At 40.7% G+C, this 23,038-nt stretch overlaps 1 protein-coding gene across 2 annotated transcripts in view; it reads right to left on the reverse strand.

Annotated features, from left to right (window-relative positions):
• The window catches only part of Sh3d19 (SH3 domain containing 19), a 72,149-nt gene that overhangs the window by 8,882 nt on the left and 40,229 nt on the right, over positions 1–23,038 (reverse strand). For both annotated transcript variants that reach the window (XM_013029795.1, XM_013029794.1), the window contains 6 exons: positions 17,356–17,417; positions 15,935–16,199; positions 12,477–12,545; positions 7,908–7,980; positions 6,055–6,185; positions 3,323–3,381 (listed from right to left, as the gene is read on the reverse strand). In XM_013029795.1, coding sequence (XP_012885249.1) covers positions 3,323–3,381; positions 6,055–6,185; positions 7,908–7,980; positions 12,477–12,545; positions 15,935–16,199; positions 17,356–17,417 — 659 coding nt within the window. The remainder of the gene's footprint in view (positions 1–3,322; positions 3,382–6,054; positions 6,186–7,907; positions 7,981–12,476; positions 12,546–15,934; positions 16,200–17,355; positions 17,418–23,038) is intronic.

A 23,038-nucleotide genomic window follows, 5' to 3' on the forward strand; every position in this document is an offset into this window, starting at 1 on the left:
ACTTGAGCTATAGCGCCACTTCCAGTTTTCTGGTGGTTTATTGGAGATAGGAGTCTCAAGGTCTCTCTTGCCCGGGCTGGCTTTGAACTGTGATCCTCAGATCTCAGCCTCCTGAGTAGCTAGGATTACAGGCGTGAGCCACCAGCGCCCTGCTGACCTTTTTTTTTTTTTTAAGAAAAAAAAAAACAACAAAACTTAATTGGTTTTACTTTTAACTCTGGACTTGGATAACAAACACTTCATCTTATTTTATTTTTTTTACTTTATTTTTATTTTGTCAGTCATGGGGCTGAGCACTGTCTCTGAGCTTTTTCACTCAAGTGATCTACTACTTTAAAGCCACAGTACCACTTTAGTTTTTTTTTTTTTTGATGGGTTATACGTCTTGAACTTTGGGTCTGGGCGCTTTCCCCGAGTCCAAGGCTATGGCTCTACCACTTGAGCCACAGTGGCACTTCTGGTTTTCTGGTAGTTAACTGGAGATAAGAGTCTCACAGACTTTCCTGCCTGGGCTGGCTTTGAACCACAATTTTCAGATCTCAGTCTCCTGAGTAGCTAGGATTACAGGCATGAACCATCAGCACCTGGCAACACTTTATAGGAAAGAATGTGCTTTAAAAATGTTTAAAAATCTTCAGTCTTTCAATAAATATTCTGTGCTTACTATGGAACAAGACATACTTGGGCAATTAAAAACATTTTCATGAATAAATTACATATCCAAGCAACAGTGACCATCTAAAAATGTTTATTCTTTCGGGTATACTGGAGTTACAACTCAGGACTTTATGCTTGCTAGGCAGGTGTTCTACCACCTAAGTTATATCCCTAGCCCTTTTTGCTTTCTCTATTTTAAAAACAAGGTCTAGCATTTTGCCATGTGCTATCTTGGACCATGATCCTCCTAATTTATATTTCCTTACTGTAGTTGTGATGACAGATACATGCCATCCTGCATAGCTTGTTTGTGCCATTCCTGGGACTTGAACTCAGAGCCTGGGCACTGTCTCTGAACTTTGTTTTGTTCAAGGCTAACATTCTACTACTTGAGCCACAGCTTCATTTCTGGCTCTTCTAGTAGTTTATTGGAGTTAAGACTCATGGCTGTTAGTTCCCAGGCTGTCTTCTAACCATGATCCTCAGATCTCAGCCTTCAGAGCAGCTAGGATAATAGGCATGAGCCACTGGTGCCTGGACTGCATAGCTCTTTTATATAAAGATGGAGTCTTGAGAACTTGTTCCACTTGGCCTCAAACTGAAATCCTCCCAAGCTTGGCCTCTCTCCTAGGTCTTAAAGGCATGAGCCCTCTGAGTCCAATGAGAGAACTTAAACTTTTGTAGATGCGAACCTACTCACATAGAGAAGCTGAAGCTCAAGTTAAGAGTGCACAGACAGTGCACAGTTTGTTTCTGCTGACAGATCTGTCTTTTGATATTTATATTTCATTATAGAATCTCTCCAAACTCTAGACATTTGTATCTGGGAGATATTTGTATCTGGGCGATACACGTTGAGTTTATGGTACTATTCCTGAGAAACATGGCAGCAAAGAGCCACAGCACTGTGCCCTAGCAAGCAACAGGGCAGAGGGCATGCTCACTGAGTCAACCACGGAGCAGAATATCTAAACAAATGGCCTTACAAATCAGGAGAAGGTGTAAAGAAAACAGAGGTCTGGCATTTCATACTACACAATGCGCTTTTATGAATTCTGATGCTTTATGAAGTGATTTTGTATGTCTTTTGAAAAGGCTTCATTTGTGAGACTTGGAACGTTCCTTAAGTGATATGCCATGGTGACTAAAAACAAGACACAAGGTGAAACTCTGCTTTAAGGTGTGACATGCTTATTTCATTCAGTTCAGTGGATCAATGGTTGTTCAAGTGCACTTTAAATCCAACCTGCTGATATGGTTCCTGTTGCTTAAAAACAGGTAGCCCTCCCAACTCTGTGCAGAAAAAAAACAAGATAAAAAACAACAACAACAACAAAAAACAGAACCTGAAGAAAGATTCAACTTGTGGCATTGAGTTTTATGTGCACTGACCTTTGCATTTATTTTCTCCAGTCTCCTGGGTACATCTCCTTATGTCTGACCTATTCATAGACAGGTTTATAGTCTACCAGGTATGCATTCTATCAATCTGCTCATTTAACTGGGATATAAAGTTGCATTGTGGCAGGGTTGTTAATCACAAAGGAGTTAACAACAATGCATAAAAGGGTACTTCCAACCCCCAGATTCAGGAAAGGTCTTTAGACATCAGGAGAACCTCTTCAATTTAACTCTTTCCTCTTCTTTCTAGTTCTTTTTTTTTGGTTGTTCATAAGGCTTGAACTCAGCGGTCCCTGAGCTCTTTTGCTCAAGGCTAGCACACTATTCCTTTGATACTCAGCTTCACTTCCATTTTTTTATTTGTTTGTTTGCTTGCTTTGTTTTGTTTTGCTTGAGAGATTAATTGGAGAAAAGTCTCTAGGGACTTTTCTGCTCAGGCTGGCCTCAAACTGTGACCCTCAGATCTCCTGAGTAGCTAGGATTACAGGTGTGAGCCACCAGCACCTGGCTCTAATTCTTCCTAAAAACAAAACAATAGCAGCCCCTCCCTCCCCTTTTTCCTCTGTGTGGATGATCAAATCATCCTAGGTCTTGTGCATGCTAGGCAACGTTTCAACCTTCAGCTACACTCTCAGCCCCATCAAATGGATTTTGTGGAGTAGAAATTATCATGTGAAAGACAAGTTATGTTTTCCATGACAAAAATAATTGCACTTTGTAGAATACCAAACTAAATGTGCTGGTGACACCATCTCTCTCAGCTGAGGCCAGGCGGAGGAAAGCTTTCAGCCAGACTCTGCTGTGTTGATGTCTTGGGAGTCCTGTAGGAAGAACTATCTAGGCTGGAGTGTACCTGCAGTAACCATCTTTTTTATTTTGATCGATCGGGGAGCTTGAACTCTGGGCTTGGGTGCTATCCCTCAGCTCTTCAGCTCAAGGCGAGCACTCTACCACTTGAGCCACAGCACCACTTCTGGTTTTCTAGTCATTTATTGGAGACAAGAGTCTCATGGACTTTCCTGCCCAGGCTGGCTCTGAACTGTGATCCTTCAGATCTCAGTCTCCTGAGTAGCTAGGATTACAGGCATGAGCCACAGGCGCCTGGCCCAACCATCACTTTTTAAATTAGGAGAATTTTCCTTATAAGTTAAAAGGACTGCAAATCTGAATAATCACACATAGAGAGTATTTTAGCTTGGCAATTCTTCATGATGTAAATGCTTTCCTCCTTTGTATTTTGTGCCAACAAACAAACAAAACTTACTTAACACATTGAAATGAACCCAATTCTCTTTTCCCGTTTCCTCCTTCTGGAATGTCAACCTAGTAAAGATAAAATCATGGTAACAATTATTATTATTTTTTTCAGACTTGAGTAAGACTAATTTAAGAGCCAACAATTAGAAAATGCATAACTGAAATCAACCAGCCAATTTAGCTATACTGTTTCAGAAGTACTAAATGATAAGAAATCCTGAATAAAGGTTATGGAATCAGGTGTGGTAGCACATGCCTATGATTACAGGACTCCGGAGGCTGAGGCAGGAGGATTTTGAGTTCAAGGACAGCTAAGAAAATAGCTCATGAGGGGCTAGGAAGGTGGCTCAGTGGTAGAGCGCTTGCCTTACATGCCTGAGGCCCTGGGTTCAATTCCTCAGCACCACATAAGCAAAAAGAAAAAAAAAGCTGGAAGTGGCGCTGTGGCTCAAGTGGTAGAGTGCTAGCCTTGAACTAACGAGATGAAGGACAGTGTGGCCAGGCTCAGAGTTCAGGCTCCACGACTGGACCCCCCAACCCCCCCCCCAAAAAAAAAGAAAATAGCTCATGATGCCCCAGCACTCCTTGATCTGTTTTGTTTTGTCGGTACTGGGGTTTGAACTCAGGACCTCACACTTGGTAGGCAGGTAGGAACTCTACTACTTGAGCCATGCCTCTAGCCCCAGCTCTCCTTGAGAGATAATCAGTCCTCTTAGCTACAGGCTAACAGCACATTAACTTAATTCTACCCTGTATTGAGTTTTTCTATTCCATGTCCACAACCCAAAAACTTCAGTGGAGAAGGGCTCCAGACAGAAAGCAGCCATAAGGCACACCCATCAGCACCAGCACACATGGTCAAGGCATGCAGGATTCTACAAGGCTGACCCAAAGTAAAACAACTTGATCAAATTGGGTATCTGTGGCTTATGCCTGTAATCCTAACTACTGAGGAGGCTGAGATGTGAATATTTCAATTCAAAAGCAGCCTGAGCAGACAAAATCCAAAACTTTTTTTTTTTTTTGGTTGGTTGTGGGTATTGAACTCTGGGCCTGGGCACTGTCCCTCAGCTCTTCAGCTGAAGGCGAGTGCTCTACCACTTGAGCCACAGTGCCACTTCCAGTTTTCTGGTGATTCACTGGAGCCTCACTTTCCTGCCTGGGCTGGCTTTGAACCATGATCCTCAGATCTCAGCCTCCTGAGTAGCTAGGATTACAGGCATAAGCCCCTGGCACCTGGTGTAAAATGCAGCCTTTTATTAGTTGGTTGTGAAGCTTCAACTCTGGGCCTGGGTGCTGTCCCTCAGCTCTTCAGTTAAAGGCTAGCACTCTATCACTTGAGCACAGCACCACTTCCCCAAGATACTCATCATACTGGCAAAAAGCCAGAAGTGGAGTTGTGGTTCAAGGGGCAGAGTGGCAGCCTTGAAAGAAAAAGGCTAAGGTAGAATGAAAGGCCCTGAGTTCAAGCCTCAATACTGGCATAGAACAACAACAACAACTTGATTCTCTTCATTTCATAACTCTGAAGCATTTCCCCTTTCAATATGAGCAGGGAAGGGAGAAGGGAATTCATTTTAAATGAGTGTCTACTTTACATGAACCTCATTTATAATGGCAACGGAATGTAATAAAATTCTTGGACATTTGCATGTAGTCTGAAACTACTTAAGGCTTTGCGGTTTATATTAAATCAGTGCCTTTCTTGATGAATTCTACAAGTTTGAAGTTTTAAAACAATTTTTTAAACTTATGGGCTTAGAAATAACAGTTGCACTAATAATGTAGCAGACTCTGGTGATTGATTTCAGTGTGGTAATTGTGCTTTTTAAAGTCCTGCTACAATGAGCAGAAGAAAAATGAGGACGAGTGCTAAAACTAACATTATTCTTAATATTAATTTAGAGAATGTGTTGAGTTTCTCCAAAGAATCAGGCCATATTCATGCTAGGCAGTTTTAAAAGACCTACATTTTGAAACCCAAAAGATTCAAACCATTTCTATCTGAAAAGATTTTTAGTTATACTGTTTCTAATATAATAAAATTTTACTGCACTCCCCCCTCTCCATTTGCAAATAAGTTATTGATGCTGAATTATTTAAGATAGCTTTATTGAGATTTCTAGGTAGCAATACATTCTAGCAGGGAGCAAGTCATACTTTTCCTATTGATATAAATGTTTGAGGGGCTTAGCTTGAAAAGCTCCAACACAGGAGTGTATGGTCTCAAGTTAAGTCATGTATAAAATTATGATTCTTCCATATAATTTTTCCCAATCAGAATTATAATCATTAATGAACCATTAATGGACAATTAACTCTAATCATAGAGCTATAGAATTCTCAGAGTGATTTGGTACTGTAACCTTAGAATCCTTTGGGACTATGTAGCACCATTTAATTCCCATTTGTTAAATGTCACAATGAATTAAAGGGTATCTTCAGTGCTCAACCACCCTCTGAGAATATTTGATTTACCACTTGACCTATGGTGGTCTTTCACTTTAGAACTCAGATAGTATTTAAGCATTATGTTCTAAGACTTCATAATATAATAATAATCAATCATTACCTACTTAAAATTTTTTTGTTTGAATTTTCCAAAAGTCAAATGACCAATGGAGGAGAGAGGTCTGAAATTCAAGGTTCTAGGCTTCTTGTTATTTAACTTTTGGCAATCAGCAATTTCCTTGGATCTCACTGAGTAGATGATAAATAAGGGCAATACAACCTACTTACAATTACTCTGACATAGTTGGCAGGAAATACACCAGTCTGATTTCTACATTTACCCCTGTACCATTCTGCATCTATTTTTTCAAGCAGATAAACAATTTCTCCAGATGTGAGGTTCAAATCATCAACTTGCTCTGTAATATAAAATCAGAAGTTACATATGATAAATTATTTCACTTGCAGATTTGATTATAGGAAAAAAAACCAGCAAACACCTAGCACTCAGTTCTGTCCACACAGGTAGTACATTCTGAGAAAAGATTATAAAATATTATATAAAAATATATATTATATATAATTATATATAAATTATATAAAAAATATTAATATAAAAGATTATAAAATATTATTATTATTTTTTGTCAGTCTTGGGTCTTGAACTCTGGGCCTGGGCACTGTCCCTCAGCTCTTCAGCTCAAGGCGAGTGCTCTACCACTAGAGCCACAGCACCACTTCCAGTTTTCTGAGTGGTTTATTGGAGATAAGAATCTCACAGAGTTTCTTGCCGGGCTGGCTTTGAACCTTGATCCTCAGATCTAAACCTCCTGAGTAGCTAGGATTACAGGTGTGAGCCACCTGCGCCTGGCTATAAAATATTATTCTTAGTTTAGATTCTGACATTGGGAGCTTCCTCTCCTAAGACCAAATTATCTACTTTGCACTGATTGATGGGAAATGTTAAAAAACAAAAACAAAACAAAAATCCAACACTCCTAAAACCATCCAAAAGACCATTCTGCTGGCCAATGGCTCCAATTGTGCCTATATAAACTAATTAAATACACACTGAACAAGGAAAGGGTTTATAGATATGATAATACAGTTACCATTATTTCCAGTAATTCTTAACATTCATTTTAGTGGTCAGTGGGAGAAAATGAGGGAGGGGGGTAACAGTATTTGAAAAGATATGTACTCAGTACTTCATTTGTGTAACTGTAACTGTGTAACTGTAACCTAACTGTAACTGTAACCACCTTTACAATAAATTAAAAAAAAATGCACCACTTGTGTTTCCTTTCAAAAAAAAAAAAAAAGCCAGCTGGGTGCCAGTGGCTCACCCTTGAAATCCTAGTTACTCAGGAGGCTGAGATCTGAGGATCACTGTTCAAAGCCAGACTGGGCACGAAAGTCTGTGAGACTCTTATCTCCAATAAACCATTGAGAAAACAGGAAGTAGCGCTGTGGCTCACGTGGTAGAGTGCTGGCTCGCCTTAAGCTGAAGAGCTGAGAGACAGCACCCAGGCCCAGAGTTCAAGCCCTATGACCGACAAAAAAAAAAAAGTCAAACCAGCTTCAAATTAACTAAGGAAGTCCTATAGCCCTTTCGCAAGTAAAGTTGCCACATTAAACTAAATACCAGTCTGCCAAATATATCTTTAAAAAAGAGGTGGTAAATAAATAAAAGGTTTAGTTTCATTTGGATATGAATGGTATTTAAAAATGATGATAGAACTTTACATTTTCATCTCATGGGTAAGTCACAGGTCAGAGAACTCTTAGGACCAAAAAACTTCACTTATTAAATTAGAATTGTCATGACAATGGTTAATTAGTACCTATTATTTTGAAAGAGGTAGAAAGCTTGCAACTGGTAGGCAATTTGCTATTTTTTTCATTCGAAAGGGACTCTCTCTGTCTCTGTTTCCCTCTGGAGTTTCCAAGGCCTGGAATGCAGCTAAGCTGTCTGGAAAGGTTGGACACAGGGGACCCTTCTTGAGTGGTGGATAACAGGACAGCCCAGGCTTGGGTACGCCAGGCACTGAAAGTGAGGCAGCCATATCTGAGTGATTACTCCGAGGACGATCCCTGCTTCTAGTCCCAGTGCGCTATTGACTCATTATTGATGTCCTTACCTGCTGGGAAATCATGAAGGACGACGGCATGAGGAGCACTACTGCCAACTGGCTTCTGAGCAAGGCCCAACTCCTTAGGGGAAAGACAGGGCTATGAGCAAAGTGTGCAGGGTATGCGCTCCATTATTATGACTCACCCTGAGAGCGACTGTTTTTCTCACTACAGTCCCCTTGACACCCTTATGTTATGTGAGTACAAGATGCAAACAACACAGGTGAGCTGAACAAGAGAATCATTATGAACTTGCAAAGGAATGTGTCCTTGTCAAGGGAGGACAGAAATCACTCTGAGTTATAATATCTCCTGCATGTTGATTTACTCTCTTTTTTGTGCTGGTCCTGAGGCTTGAACTCGTGGCCTGGGCATTACCCCTGGGCTTTTTGCTCAAGGCTGGCACTCTGACACTTGAGCCATGAATCCCACAGACTTCCCTGCTTGGGCTGGCTTGGAACCATGATCCTTGGATCTCAACCTCCTGAGTTGCTAGACCAAGTGTGAGCAACTGATACCTGGCCCCTTGCATGTTTACTTTTTAAACTGAAAAAAAGAGAACTTTATTTAAAAGGAAAAGAAAATACAATGGTACGTGTTCTACTCAAAAGCAGTGTTTTGCTATTATTGTTTTTGAGGATTATAGGTATAAGCCACCAGTGCCCAGCGACTTCATTCTCCTTAAAGGTAGTTTTTCCTCTAAAGTAAGAACAGAGCTTTCCAAGTTGTGTCTTTATTAGGATGGAAAAAGCAGAAAGTTCTGCAACTTAAGTTCTTGCCTTTTGTAATGAGGGAAGGTAATGAATTCCCACAGAAGTATAATTCACAAAAAGTAAAATCCATTTCATTTATTACCACTTAACTGAATGCTTTTTTCTAATTTGAAAGCAATGCCACCTACTATGCCTGGCTTTTCTATTTAATTGGAATGGTTTATTCAACAGTAATTCTAAGTAATTAGTAACAGGAGTGTCATATTTTCCACCTATCTAGCAATGTCCTAGATAGGCTGGAGGGGAGAGGATCAGGTTGAAAAGGGACCCTTTCTTATTGACATGCAGTTGTTATTCTAAGTTTCTCCCCTATTCTTTCTCATTTCATCCCTTTCTACCCACCACCAGTGTTGGGGATTGAGCTCAGGGCCTTGCACAAGCTAGTCAAGAGCTCTACCTCTGAGCTATACCCAGGCTGGCCTTACACTCATGATCTTCCTATGTCAACCTCCTGGCTGGAATTATAGGTGTGCCCCACCACTTCTTCTATCATTATATGAAGAGACAGACTTATCATCATCATCATCATAATCTTCGTCATTATCATCAAATGAAGGACATCATGCATTTATTTAGCTTTTGCAATGCTAGATCAAAGTCAGAGCCTCTCACATGTCAGACAAGTGCTCTACCACTGAGCTGTACCCTCAGGTTGTTATAAGTTAAAATGCAAATTTAATGTGCCTTAGTGGTAAAATGCTTGCCTAGCATGTATGAAGCCCTGGGTTTGAAAAGCGGGAAGTGGTACTGTGGCTCATGAGGTAGAGTGCTAGCCTTGAGCAAAAGAAGCTTGGGGACAGTGCCTAGACCCTACGTTCAAGCCCCAGGACTGGAAAAAAAAAGAAAAACAAAAACAAAAAACAAATTTAATGAAAAAAATTAATGAAATTTAATTTCATGAAGAAATAAAGGCAGAGTTTTGTGTTCCTCCTCTCATCACTTCTGTCCTGTTAGGATTAAGTCAGATCCTTCTCTGTCTCTGCTCCTCTGGCTCAGGCAGACCATATGGTAATGGCCCATTTTCTCGCTTCCCGTCCTGCAGCACTTCTGTTCAGATCTTTTCCGAATCTCATCTGCTCTTTTGGCACCACAGGGCAAACTGCATTCTCTTGAATTAGGTAAGCTGAAATGTAACTTCAGGGAAGCCAGTAATCGCAAAAGAAGCTTTCTGTATCAGTTTACTAAGGCAATCTTAACATTGTCTCAGGGACTACGTGCTTAAATAAATAAGCAACATGGAAGTGGAAAGGAATTATCTTAGGTTTGAAGTAGCTTTCACAATTGTTATTTATCTTAGGTGAGGTGGCACAGGTCAGTAATTAGCAACTTGGGAGGCTGAGATCAGGAAGATTGTGGTTCAAAGCCAGCCCAGGCAAAAAAAAAAAAAATCCTTGAGATCCCACTCTCAGCTTAGACAGCTGGGTGAGATGGCTCCTGCCAATCATCCTAGCTATGTGGGAAACCTGTATCAGGAGGATGGTGGTTCAGGCCAGCTCAGGCAAAAAAAAGTTTGTGAGATACCATTTCAAATGAAGAAGCTGGGCACTGTGGAGTGTGCTGATCATCCCAGGGATGGTGAGAAGTATAAAAGAGAATGGTTACAATCCAGGCATGGGCCTGGGAAAAAAGTAAGACTCAAAGTATCAGTATCTCAAAGTGACCAGTATTAAAAAAGGATTAGAGGCCAGGCTTGGTGGTTCAGTGCTTGCCTAATAAGCATAAACGCTGAGTTCAAAACCCAGTACCAACAAAAGTTATTTACATGATGTAACTATACATCTGTATGTGACATTTTCCTTTTTCAAATGATTTGTATTTGTGAAAAAAGGGAAAGCTATTCAAGAACTGGTATTAAACTAAATGATTATCTATTTGAAAAAAAAGATAAAATCAGAGACTGATCTCTTTCACAAGACAAACATGAGTCTCCAAATGGACCAAAGATCTACATATGTCCTAGCCTGGGAGTGTGGGAAGGTAACCTGAGCCCCTCCACTTTCAATGTGGAGATATCCCAGATGCTGCTGCTCAGCCACCTGGTAAAGGGAAAGTGGACAGGCTAGATGGGGTCGTCCTGTGGGCTCAGTACCCTGTAGACCACACCACCAGTGTGGGTATCTGGGGGAAAATTTCACACATGAAACTTCCTATTCATAAGAGGTCTCTCCCCGTTTCCCCCTTTCCTCATCCCTAATCTAACCATGAATCCAGGAATTTGCCTTCTCTGGACAAATGAAGTTCAGAGGACTAAATGACCATGTGGGGTGAAAGTTGACAGTACTGGGTGACAGACTCTCACTTTCCCATAACTATCACAATGAACTCGCCTTTGTACAACTAACGTGTGTTAATTATGATAGTAATGACAACAATGATGGTAATGATAATGATAATAGCAGACCTTTGGTGCTGTAACACCACGTTACCATAAAAGTATTCTGAGAGGACAGATAAAACAGACATAAAATGCGGAACCAAAATGTTGAGAAAATGAGTAATAACAGATTTTGCCTATGTGAGCAGGTTAGAACTCTCACATGCCAGCTACAACTAGCTGGATACATTTCTTCTCTATCCTTCTCCAAAATTCAATTTCTTAGTAGACTGAGAAATGATAAACTGCCTTCTGTGAAAATTATTGGACAAGACTAAAAACTAGGATGAAGAATGAACCAAATAGTTTGTAAGGACTGAACAATGGATAGGCATTATCTTTCATATATACTATGTGAAGCAACAATGAAAACTTAACTGGGTAACTTAATAAGCTCTTTTAGAAATACACCTAGGGTTGGGGAAATAGTTCAGTAGTAGAGCACTTGCCCAGCTTGAGCAAAGCTCTGGGTTCAATCCTCAGCACCACAGAGGGGAAAATAGATAAAAATGAAAAGTATGCCTCTATAGTAATGTTAAATAGCATTTCTCTTTCTAAACAGATGGCCTTCAATAATCCATGCATCTTACCAGGATCCACAAATTTGTAAGGCCTAAATTGTGACTGGAGGGTTGTTGCAATATATTTCATTATTTTATGAGCTAAAATCAAGAGAAATGAGGTTTACATTAAGTGTACATCTTAAAAGGAAGCACTCTTACGTCAGACATAGCATTTCTATGGTCCCTTTTAAAATAATTACCCATTATGCTAGCAAATGAATCTCTGGCATTTTGGCAACAGGCTCACATTATTTAAAAAATAAACTAAACTAAACAGCTCACTCCATTGAAAAATCATGAGTGAGCATTCAAGTTTCTGTAAGCCAGAACAACCACATGGAAGACTTTCTGCCTCTCTGTGCTTTGAAGTGATTAGGATGGTAAGAGTGAGTCAGTCTCTTAGAAGCAATTTATTCTAAAAATGGAATAAAATGCTACTGTAGTTTTTGCTCTGGTTAAAATGACTGTGCTAATAAAAAACCAGGGGGATGGGATATAATTAATAGTTCTATGATGTGTGTTACCATGTTTGATAGGAAGGCTGTGTGATATTAATTCCTTACTTCAGATCTGTTCCTAAGCTGCTCATCAGGATAAGTGATAATTTTCATCTTAGACAGGTGAACTCTGCCAGTCCCTTTGCCCCTTTGGCATTCCAAGTAATTATTTTCTGCCTGCTTCAGAATCACAAGTACATCCCCGCGCTGCAAGGTACAATACCACTTGCTGAAGCAATTATTATTAATAAAATATTATTACTTCTCCACTTTTTAATCTTGGGAGCCTAAAGCATTTAATAATGTGTCATAGCAGTATCAGAGGGCAGCAATCTTTTCTGTTTTCTTTTTTGGTAGCATCCCACCTTACCTTACAGGAGAGCTCTGTGGGCTTTTGTGAGTCAATGTCTTCATTGGAGAGTCCATGAGGCACAGACAGCTTAAAATGTAAGCCAGGAAGAAAATTACTCATAGTCTCCCAAACTTCTGGCAAACTGCTTATCATTTGGGGATTGCACATTAGTACCTAAAGTAGAACTTCTCTCTGCTCAGGATCAAAAACTCCACACCCTGGATCAAGTGGGGTCTGCTATTTCCCACAAAGGATGCATATGGCTTCAAGTTTCCTCTAACAATCACAGCTAGGTGATTGTTTTAGTCCCCGGGGACTAAAGGATCAGTTCTTAGCAGCTGACCTCACAGCCTGTCAGGGCATTTTTTTTTTTTTTTGGTCAGTCATAGGGCTTAAACTCTGGGACTGAGTGCTGTCCCTAAGCTCTTCAACTCAAGGCTAGCACTCTACCACTTGAGCCACAGCACCACTTCAGGTTTTCTTGTGGTTAATTGGAGATAAGAGTCTCAAGGGCTGTACACCTAGGCTGGCTTTGAACCACAGTTCTCAGATCTCAGCCTCCTGAGTAGCTAGGAGCTACTATATATAGCTAGCTAATATGTGTGAGCCACTGGTGCCCAGCTCAAGGCATGTTTTTAATTCAGGGTTCACAAAAGGCTGTCAGGATTAGAGCTCTCCCTACACTGGCTACCATGTGCCTTGAGCCTCATCCCTACAGTCTCCCTCACACCCAGTGTCTCAAATCCACTTTAAGGCCTGCAGCAACTGCCATGGTTTTTATTCGTGCACACTCTAATGAGGGGGCTCTGGTCCATGTTTTGGTGAATTTTGGTTGGTGACTGGAGGTCAGATGATCTGTACAATATACAAGGTATGTATTGAGGAAAAGTAGTCATTCAAGTTCACTTCCAATGTGGAAAGAAGACTTCTAAGGCTCTTGGATCATCCAGGAGCCAATGTTGTTTAGTATTACACAACATTGTAAGGCTGGGGTATATAATATTACTTTTGGGTGTTTCCATAGAGTCCCAGGACTTCCAATATACTCAGATTTCTGGCAAGAAATTCAATGGCATGGGGGAAAAAATGAAGAACTGATTTAAGGAGTTCTTTCATAATGAGATTTGTCATACTAAACCCACTATCTTTTGAATGTATTAATTCTTTGCGTTCTTACATGTTTTACTGACATAATGTCAGTTATGTACGAGCCCTAAGTGAAACTAGGCTAGTGGTTCATATCTTAAATCCTAGCTCTCAGGAGACTGAGATCTGAGTGAGAATTGTGGTTGTAAGCCATCCTGGGCAGACAAAATCAAGAGACTCATATTCAATTAACCAGCATAAAACCAGAAGTGTTGGCATGGTTCAAGTGGTAGAGCTCCAGTCATGAAGACAGTGTGAGGCCTGGAGTCCAAGACCCAGTACTGTTACCGTCCCCCCCCCCCCCCCCCCCCCCGCGATGATTTCTCCACTACGACCTCCAGGAACAAATGTATTTCATTCCCAGCCTCCCTCCCCCCCCCCCCCCACCCCCCCCCTCCCCCCCCCCCCCCTCCTCCTCCCCCCCCCCCCCCCCCGCCCCACACACCCTATTTCTCACCTCATCCCTCAATAGGGGCTCTTAGTATAGAATGGTCAAAGGTAGTAGAGACTTCACAACTAGTAACACTGGGTTTATAGCATAGCGTAACAGTGGGGAACATGGGCTCAGAGCCAGTTGGCCTGTGTTCAAATCTTGGTTCAACTTGGCTTCATCTCTCAATCTTATTTCCCTCATTTGTGCAACTAGAATAATAATGGCACCTAACTCATAAGATTAACATATAAAGTGTTTTGAACAGTGTCTGACTCATAATTAGTATTCAATACATGCCAATTACTATTGATGCTTGTATTTATTTATCAAGGAATCTATTCCAAAAGACACCATTGGGTTTTGGTAATTAAAGTTTCATCAGTTTATACTTGATCTTAGTCAAAAGGCAGTAAGTCTCACTAGTTTAAATAAATATGAATATATTTATTTATTTATTCTTGTCTGTCTATTCTCTTTTCAAAAGAGAAAATCTTTAGGGGTTGGGGATATAGCGCAATAGAAGAGCACTTGCCTGGGAAGTGCAAGGCCCTGAGTTCAGTCCTCAGCTCTAAAAAAACCCTAAAACCTTGAATGGCTTAAAGTAAAAACAATTTCTAGATCAATGGTGGAAATGTAGAACAATATAAAATTATTAATTGCTATTCTAGTCAACTGGCTGTAGTATCATTCAATTGCTTTAAAGTAAGTTCAGCCAATCCTGCTCTCCTTATTATTTTATTTTTCTTCAGATTTTTTTCTTATTGGTCATGGGGCCTGAACTCTGGGCCTGGGCACTGTCCCTCAGCTCTTCAGCTCAAGGCTAGAGCTCTACTACTAGAGCCACAGCGCCACTTCCAGTTTTTTCTCTGCTTATGTGGTGCTGAGGAATTGAACCCAGGGCCTCATGCATGTAAGGCAAGCCCTCTAACCACTGAGCCACCTTCCCAGCCCTTTCTTCAGATTTTATCAGGTGAACCTGACCAAAGTAGAGAGCCTGCCTATCAACTCTGTTTTTTTTCTTTTGTCGGTCGTGGGGCCTGAACTCTGGGCCTGGGTGCTGTCCCTCAGCTCTTCAGCTCAAGGCTAGTGCTCTACCACTTGAGCCACAGAGCCACTTCCTTAACTCTGTTTTTTGTTTTTTTGGGGGGAAATGGAGGCAAAAGTTGTTTGATGAGTAAAATATTAAAGAAAACAGAATTAATATTTTGACTATTGCTAGGCATGGCAGCCCACACTTAAAATCTTAGCTTTTGGGAGGCAGGAGACAGGAAGATTGTGTGTTTGAAGCCAGCCAGGGCTACAAATTGAGTTCAAAGCTAGTCTGGACTACAAGTCAGGCCCTGTATCAAAACCAAGCCAAAACAAACCAGAAAATCCATAACAAAATAAAAACAAAAAAATCCTAACACAAACAAAAAACAAAACACTCAATAATCTTAATTACTGATAAAAATTAGTTTTAACTGGTAGCTATTAAATGGACTGTGATAATTAGGTTTACAAAGTAGAAAAAAAATTCATAGATGTCTGCTTATCCTAGTAATAACTTTTGATTTCCTTTTCTATTGTCTGGCTGCCTGTTTCCTCCTTCCCTGTGTGTCTGATAATGAAACCTGCGTTAAAGACCCTCCTGTAGGGGCTGGGATGTAGCTCAGTGGCAAAGTGCTTGTCTAATAAGTATAACAGCCTGGGTTCAATCCCCAGTTTCAAAAAATAAACAACAACAACAAAAAACACACCCTGCTTTAAAGTTCTATTATAGCCAATTTATCTAAAGCACTCAGAGTCAAGGGACAATTCTACATTTGTTTCAATAGCTTTTCCTGAGAAATAATGGACATAGTGCATATTCTGGAGCAAATCTTTAAATTGTAAACATCTTAAAGGCTTAATTTACCATGTATTTCTTGTAGAGAGGGTGTCCTGGTTTGGGGCGAGGGGGTAGCACCGGATCCTGGCTTTTGAAAACTTGACTCTTGGCTTTTGAGAGTCCAGATGCCAAGTGACTTTGTTTTCTCTGAAGATCCATTTCAGAGGATGATCGGCTAAAAGGCAGTTTTTTACTTGATGTTTTGGTGGCAGAAAGTTTGGGGGGAGGTGGTCTCTCGGGGGCTCCTTTGGAAGGAGGCCGTCGAGTTGGAATGGCTTTTCCGTTTGCAGGTCTGAAAAGCAAGGCATCACCATGAGTTAGTGTTTTGATTGGCATTAGGTTCTGGTTTGTCCTTTTATTTTTTCTTTTCTAAACACACACATATAGCTTCTCTGCTAGTGGAATGCAGTATGCTGAAACCTGCAGGGCATGCCATTTTTGAGCTAATGACTGTTGCATTAAACATTATATTATTAGAGGAAATGGCAGCTTCCTCTTATTTTGCACTAGAGATTCATTAGCTCAAGACAAACAAGCGTTTACTATCACGAGCTCTCTAAGGCCCTCACTGCTCTTAAACACTCCATGACTGTTGCAGGAAACTAAGCACTCTCTACCAAGCCTCGGATGAACAGCTTATAATAAGCTCACAGGTGCACGTGCTAGAGTCTTGTGTAATTAGAAAAGGAACATCAAACTCCCCTAATGTTCCTGTTATAGGAGTTACTATTAAAACCTCAATTTAGATGAACATAAAACCAGTTCTGAAAATGAGACAGGTTAGTGATTCCTTCATCCTAGAGTAGAAAAAAAATTCACTGTGGCAAAGTGTTATGATAGCAACATGGCCATTTGTTCCAACAGCCCTGGAACTCAGCACCTAGTCACCTGGACATCCCAGAGCCTGTGGCCTTTTAGGAATTCCAAATACCAGGTCTGTCCCACTTAGCTGAGTATGTCTGTATTCCAGAAGTGGAGTTGTTTTGGGCTGGGAAGGTAGTCTTGTTCATTTATTTGAGGATAAGTAAAAATACTTGTTCTGCAAGGTAGAAAAAGGGGTTGAGGGGGTTTAGCTCAGGGAAGCGCGCCCTCCTGGTGAGCGCAAGGCCCTGAGTTTGGTCCTTACCTCTGGGAAAAAAAAGGGGGGGGGGAGGGATTAAGACTCTGAGCTGTTTTTCTTTTTGGTGCGGGTACTGGGGCTTGAACTGAGCCGTTTTTAGACTTATTGTTCCAGGTTGGCCCTCTATCACTTGAGCCACACCTCTACTGCTGGCTTTTTGGTAGTGAACTGGAAATAAGACTCTCACAGACTTTCTTGCTTGGGATGGCTCTGAACTGCAATCCTCATATCTCACCATCCTGAGAAGCTAGGACTATCAGCATGAACAACTAGTTATTACCTGGCTGAGCCATTAATTTTTCTCTAACATTCCCCATAGTTTATTTACCTTGGTGGCAACCTTGGGGGTCCTCGCATCAAACCTCCTGAATCACTGGCGTGGTCAGATTCCTACAAGAATAAAAGAATGTTTTTTTCACTCAGAGTTAATATAAAACATGAGCTGGTCTAAAGGCATTTTGGACAGCTTTCTAGCTGGGTTTGTGAGAGGAAGTATAGATGAGTTACAGAAAATAGCTGAAAAGACTTTTCAGATAAGCTATTAATTTATTACTCACTCCTACTCAATTGTCTGTCCTAATATAGGTTAAAAAAAAAAAAACTGCTAGAGAAAGAAACCAGTGTGTGTTGGCCTGATACCTGGTGATTCATGAGCTATGAAAGGGTGATGTGTAAATCACACTAGGTTAACTCAATAACAATTCAAGCAGGCACTGTAAGCAAATATTTGATATTTATCCATCCTAGTATACACAGGAAACACTCTGTTCCTGAGTTTAAACACATGCTAAGTGAAGTGGTTATTAGCTTGTTTTGCTTTGAACATGCAGATCTTTATCTCCTTCTGAGATGGCTTCAACATTTTGCAGTAGAGTTTGAACTGAAGCAGGTGGGGAATATAAAAGGGACATTAAGGAGTGTTGTGAGAGGATGCCATGGAGGGAGAAAGAGAGGTAAATACCACCACCGCAGGCGGTGGAATGGGCTGAGAAGTGTTTTATAGGGAAGAGTGGAGAGATAGGAAAACTGAAGGACAGATAGAGTAAGAATGTTAGTTTTTGTTTATTTTGTTGCCAGTCCTGGGGCTTGAACTCAGGGCTTGGGCACTGTCCTTGAGCGTCTTTTGCTCAAGGGTAGCACTCTACCACTTGCACCATAGCACCACTTCTGGCTTTTTCTGTTTATGTGGTAGTGAGGGATCAATCCCAGGGCTTCATGCATGCTAGGCAAGCACTCAACCACTAAGCCACACTCCCAGCCCCTAGAATGTTAAGTTTTTAGCTATCTATCTATCTACTTTTCTATCTACCTAACCTACATACCTAGTGCCAGTAGAAGAGCTTGAACTCAGGGCCTAGGCTTTGTTGTTTGGCTTTAGCGCCCGCTCAAAGCTAGCACTCTACCTCCTGAGGAGCAGCTTTTTGGTAGTAACTGGAAATAAGAGTCTCAAGAGCTCTCCTACTCAGGCTGGCTTCAAACCTCCATCCTCAGTTTATAGCCTCAGCAGCTAGGATCACAGGTGTACCCTACAGTGCCTGGCTTTTCCAGGAACTTGTGTGTGTGTGTGTGTGTGTGTGTGTGTAGGCAGTGGTTAATAATGGGGTTTGATCACATGGCCTGGGATCACAGGTGTACACTACAGTGCCTGGCTTTTCCAGGAACGTGTGTGTGTGTGTGTATGTGTGTGTGTGTGATCACAGGTGTACACTACAGTGCCTGGCTTTTCCAGGAACGTGTGTGTGTTAATAATGGGGTTTGATCTCATGGCCTGGGTGCTGTCCCTGAATCCTCTTGCTCAACGCTAGTACTCTACCACTTTCAGACTTCTCATGTTTTGAGTATTTTCAGGAGTATCTTTTGCTATTGAGTTCTAGTTTAATTCCATTATGGTATATTGAAATACAGGGAGTTATTTCAATTTTGTTGGCATTTTCTAAGATTGCTTCATGTTCTACAATAGTATTTATTTTGGAGAAGTTTTTGTTGGTTTTTGAGATTATATATCATGTAACTGCTGTAGATGTATTCTGTAGATGTCTGGTAAGTGCATTTGGTCTATGATGTCATTTAGTGCCGAGGTACCTCAAACAAAAACTTGTGGCCTTCTCCCCCAATTCCTAAATTCCTAACAACTTCTTTTCATTCCAACTATCTTATATTTTTCAGTCAGAATTTAAAACTTTTCTAAAAGATTTTTTCCTTTCCTACTTAGACAGTAGCATGACACCTATGACAAAATTTCCCCAAGACCTCATGAAGGAAGGGGATATCCTTGTAAAATTCAACTGCTACTTTTTTTTTTTTGTAAAGAGAGTTTAATCATATTTTGGGAAAATAGGAAAATTCAGATTATGAATGAGTTATAGCATACTTTTCTGATTTTAAATTCACTGAGCATTTATAACTTTTCCTTAAATTCTAAATGATTAATTGCCAATAACTGTGCTCATTTAAACATGTTTCAATGTTTTAAATCCCATTTTTAAAAACAAATTATGCCTGCCTTTAAAATTTGGTTTCACTAATGAGCTCAGTTAATGTAGTGAGGTGAATCACTAGTCCATAAACCCTGCAATATTCCAGTATGTAATCTGTCTTATAAATATGTTGCTACTTGTATTTTTTTTCTGAAAATGCTCCTGGAATAAAATGAAAATTTTTTTTCTCTTGGCCACATTTAAAATTACAGCAAGCAAAACAAACCCTAGCAGCTAGGGAGAAACTTTTTATGTATTTAATTTTGGCAGTACTGAGATTTGAACGCAGAACCTGGTACTTGCTTTGCTTGCTAGCTCATGGCTGGTGCTCTACCACTTGAACCTGCAGTCTGTTTTAGTTTAGTTTAGTTTTTTTTTTTTTTTCTAGTTAATTGGAGATGAAGTCTTTAGGAATTTTCTACCCGGGATGGCTTCAAATCTTAGCCTGCTGAGCAGCAGGTATTTCAGGAGTGAACCACTGGCAGCCGGTGGTTTTTTTTTTTTTTTTAAACTGTCTTTTCTTTTCTTCTTCTTCCCCTCCCCTCCTTCTCTTCCTGCCCCCGCCCCTCCTCCTCGGGATTGAACCCAGGATGTTGCACTTGCTAAGCAAGCGCTTTGCCACTGAGCTACATCCCAGCCCAAGTGGCGGTATTTTTGTGGAGGATCTTTTTAATTTCTTGATTTCCTATGATGAACAAATCTTAAATCAGAATTTCACCCACACTTCAGAGTTCTATGGCTGGTTCCTTGCGTGGGTTCTGCAGTGTCTCCCAACTCTCCTGCACAAGTTGGTGGTGTCGGTGAGGGATGCTTTTGAGAGTCTGTGCACCCACGTTCTATGTACCACAACAGGAACACAGAACAGCTGCAGCAGCTCCTGATGTGCACCTGGAGTCCCTCATTGTTTAAGTGAAGGTGACCAAGGCCTGGCAGCTGAAGCCATCCACCTGTAGATGGAAAGCTCCCCAACACTCATGGAGGGAGTAATGGTACAGGCTTTCCAGCCCTCATCTATACTTTTAGTCTTTACGGTCTGGTCACAGGTCCTTCTACAGCCCTTACCCACACCTCTAGTCCTTACGGTCTGATCTAAAATGCCTTTCGTGATTCTAATTCTCAAACAAGAGGACATGTGACTCAGCTTCGAGATAATCAGTGTGATTGTAAACAAATCGTTTCACCGGAGGTCTATTCTCTCTTGTTTTTTCAGAGTCTGGTGTCTGTACGGGTGTGCATTTGTGAAAGCACAAGCCACTCTAATGTCCTGTGTAAGTAGAGCAAGGCAGGCTTTGCCTTGGGTCGGTCACATGAGGCACACACACATGATGAATGGAGTATATGTCCACAGAATTTAGTTTAGTCTGGCTTCTTTTTCTTGTCTTCCTAGAATGTAGGAGTTGCTTGTGGACTACTTAACATTACATTTAACAAAAGCCCTATAAAGCTTTGTAGATTACTTACTGAATGTAAAAGCTCTTCTCCCTCTTCATTTATTTTTATTTTATTTTATTTTGTACCAGTGCTGGTGCTGGGACATAGGGCCTTAAAAATTTCACTCAAGGCTGGCTCTCTACTCCTTGAGGTATACCTTGATTTTTGGCTTTTTGGTAGTTGGGGATAAGAGACTCTCAGACTTTCCTCCCTGAAGTGGCTTTGATTTTGCAATGCTCACATCTCAGCTTCCTCAGGCACTAGGATTACAGGTGTGAGCCACCAGCTCCTGGCTTCTCTCTTCCTTTAATAATGCTCTCAGAGCAGAAGCCTGAAAGTTCAAGGAACTTTTCCTCCAGGGAAGTTTGGGATTTTCTCATTCAACATACAGCAGAGTGCTGCTATCTACTTATGGACTTTCTTAGTCCAGTTTTCATAAAAATTTATTACCAAGTCCTTTGAAAATATAAATGATGATTCAATTTTAATTCATCCTACAGAAAAATCTCATTAACTTGATACTAGCTAATTTAATCTAATGTCTCCTTCAAAGAAATTTCTCTTCACTAGATGATTAGATGAGTCTGTATGTATGATAAGCACAGCTAACACACAGTATAAACTATTATGATGTTTGAACTGAAAACTTGGTCCAAAGATACTAAAAATGTTTTTCTCTTGAACAAGCCTTAAATATCATTTACCAAGTGGAATTTTTTAAACATAGGAAGGAATGGTATTAGAGTTGACACCATGGGGATGGCAATGTGGCTTAGCTGCCTAGCAGGCATGGAGCCCTGGGTTCCATTCCTCAGCACAACATACACAGAAAAAACCAGAAGTGGCTCCACTTCTGGTGACAGTTTTGGCAGTCTTGAGCACAGAGAGACTCTGGGACAGAATCCAGGCCATGAGTTCAAGCCCCAAGACCAGCAAAATAAACTAAAGTTGCCATCATGTAGGTGTGTGGATTTAATCTTAATCCTAAGAGATGTACAATAAAGCATTATCATCACGTGTGTGTGTGTGTGCGCTCCATTGGCTTAAATTCAGAGCCTGGGTGCTATCCCTGAATTTTTCTGCTCAAGGCTAGCATTTTACCACTTGAGTCACAGCTCTACTTCTGGCTTTTTTTAAAACTGAGGATTGTGGTGGTAGTAGTTAATTGGAGTCTCACAGACTTTCCTACTTGGGCTAGCTTCGAACCCCAATACTCAGATTTCAGCCTCCTAAGAAGCTACGATTACAGGCATGAGCCACCAGTGCCTGGCCTCATTTTTTAAAACTAATTTTTCCCCTTAAATTTCAGATTGAGCTAAGGACACATGTGGTTTCCACCTGTAATCTTAGCTATTCAGGAGGCTGATAATTGAGGATCATGGTTTGAATCCAACTCAGGCAGAAAAGTCTGTGAGACTCTTATCTCCAATTAACTACCAAAAAGCCAGAATAGACCTGTGGCTCAAATGATAGAGTACTAGTCTTAAGCAAAAAAAGCTAAGGGATAGTGCCCAAGATCTTAACTGAGTTCAAGCCCCAGTACTGGTCCAGAAGAAAAAATTGAGATTGAAAAATTCTTAGGGTAATTATCTTAAAAATCATATTACTATTTGGCTAGTTTCAATAAAAGGTGACAATCTGACTAAATCTACTTCAATAAATATAAAAAGTTTTGTTTTCCTTGGTGTTTACTATAGTTTACACTCAGGGCCTTACCCTTGCTAGGCAGGTGTAATACCATTTGAGCCACGCTCCCAGGCCTCAAGATTTCTTTTTTAATAACTTCATTATTGGTACCTTTAAAATATGCCCTTATTTTATGGCAAAACATAATGAATTACTCTCACTTTTCTTTTCCTCTTTTCTTTTGGTCGTGGGGCTTGAACTCTGGGCCTGGGCACTGTCCCTCAGCTCTTCAGCTCAAGGCTATCACTCTACCTCTTGAGCCATAGAGCCACTTCCGGTTTTCTAGTGGTTAACTGGAGATGTACATGAGGGCTAGCAATTTTTCTTTTTTTTGACACATATCTCACTACGTGGTCCAGGCTGGTCTGGAACTTGAGATCTTCCTACCTCAGCTTCCTAAGTATTGAGATTACAGCA

This window comes from Dipodomys ordii, unplaced genomic scaffold (assembly GCF_000151885.1).
Source record: "Dipodomys ordii isolate 6190 unplaced genomic scaffold, Dord_2.0 Scaffold122, whole genome shotgun sequence".
Classification (NCBI taxonomy): Eukaryota; Metazoa; Chordata; class Mammalia; order Rodentia; family Heteromyidae; genus Dipodomys; species Dipodomys ordii.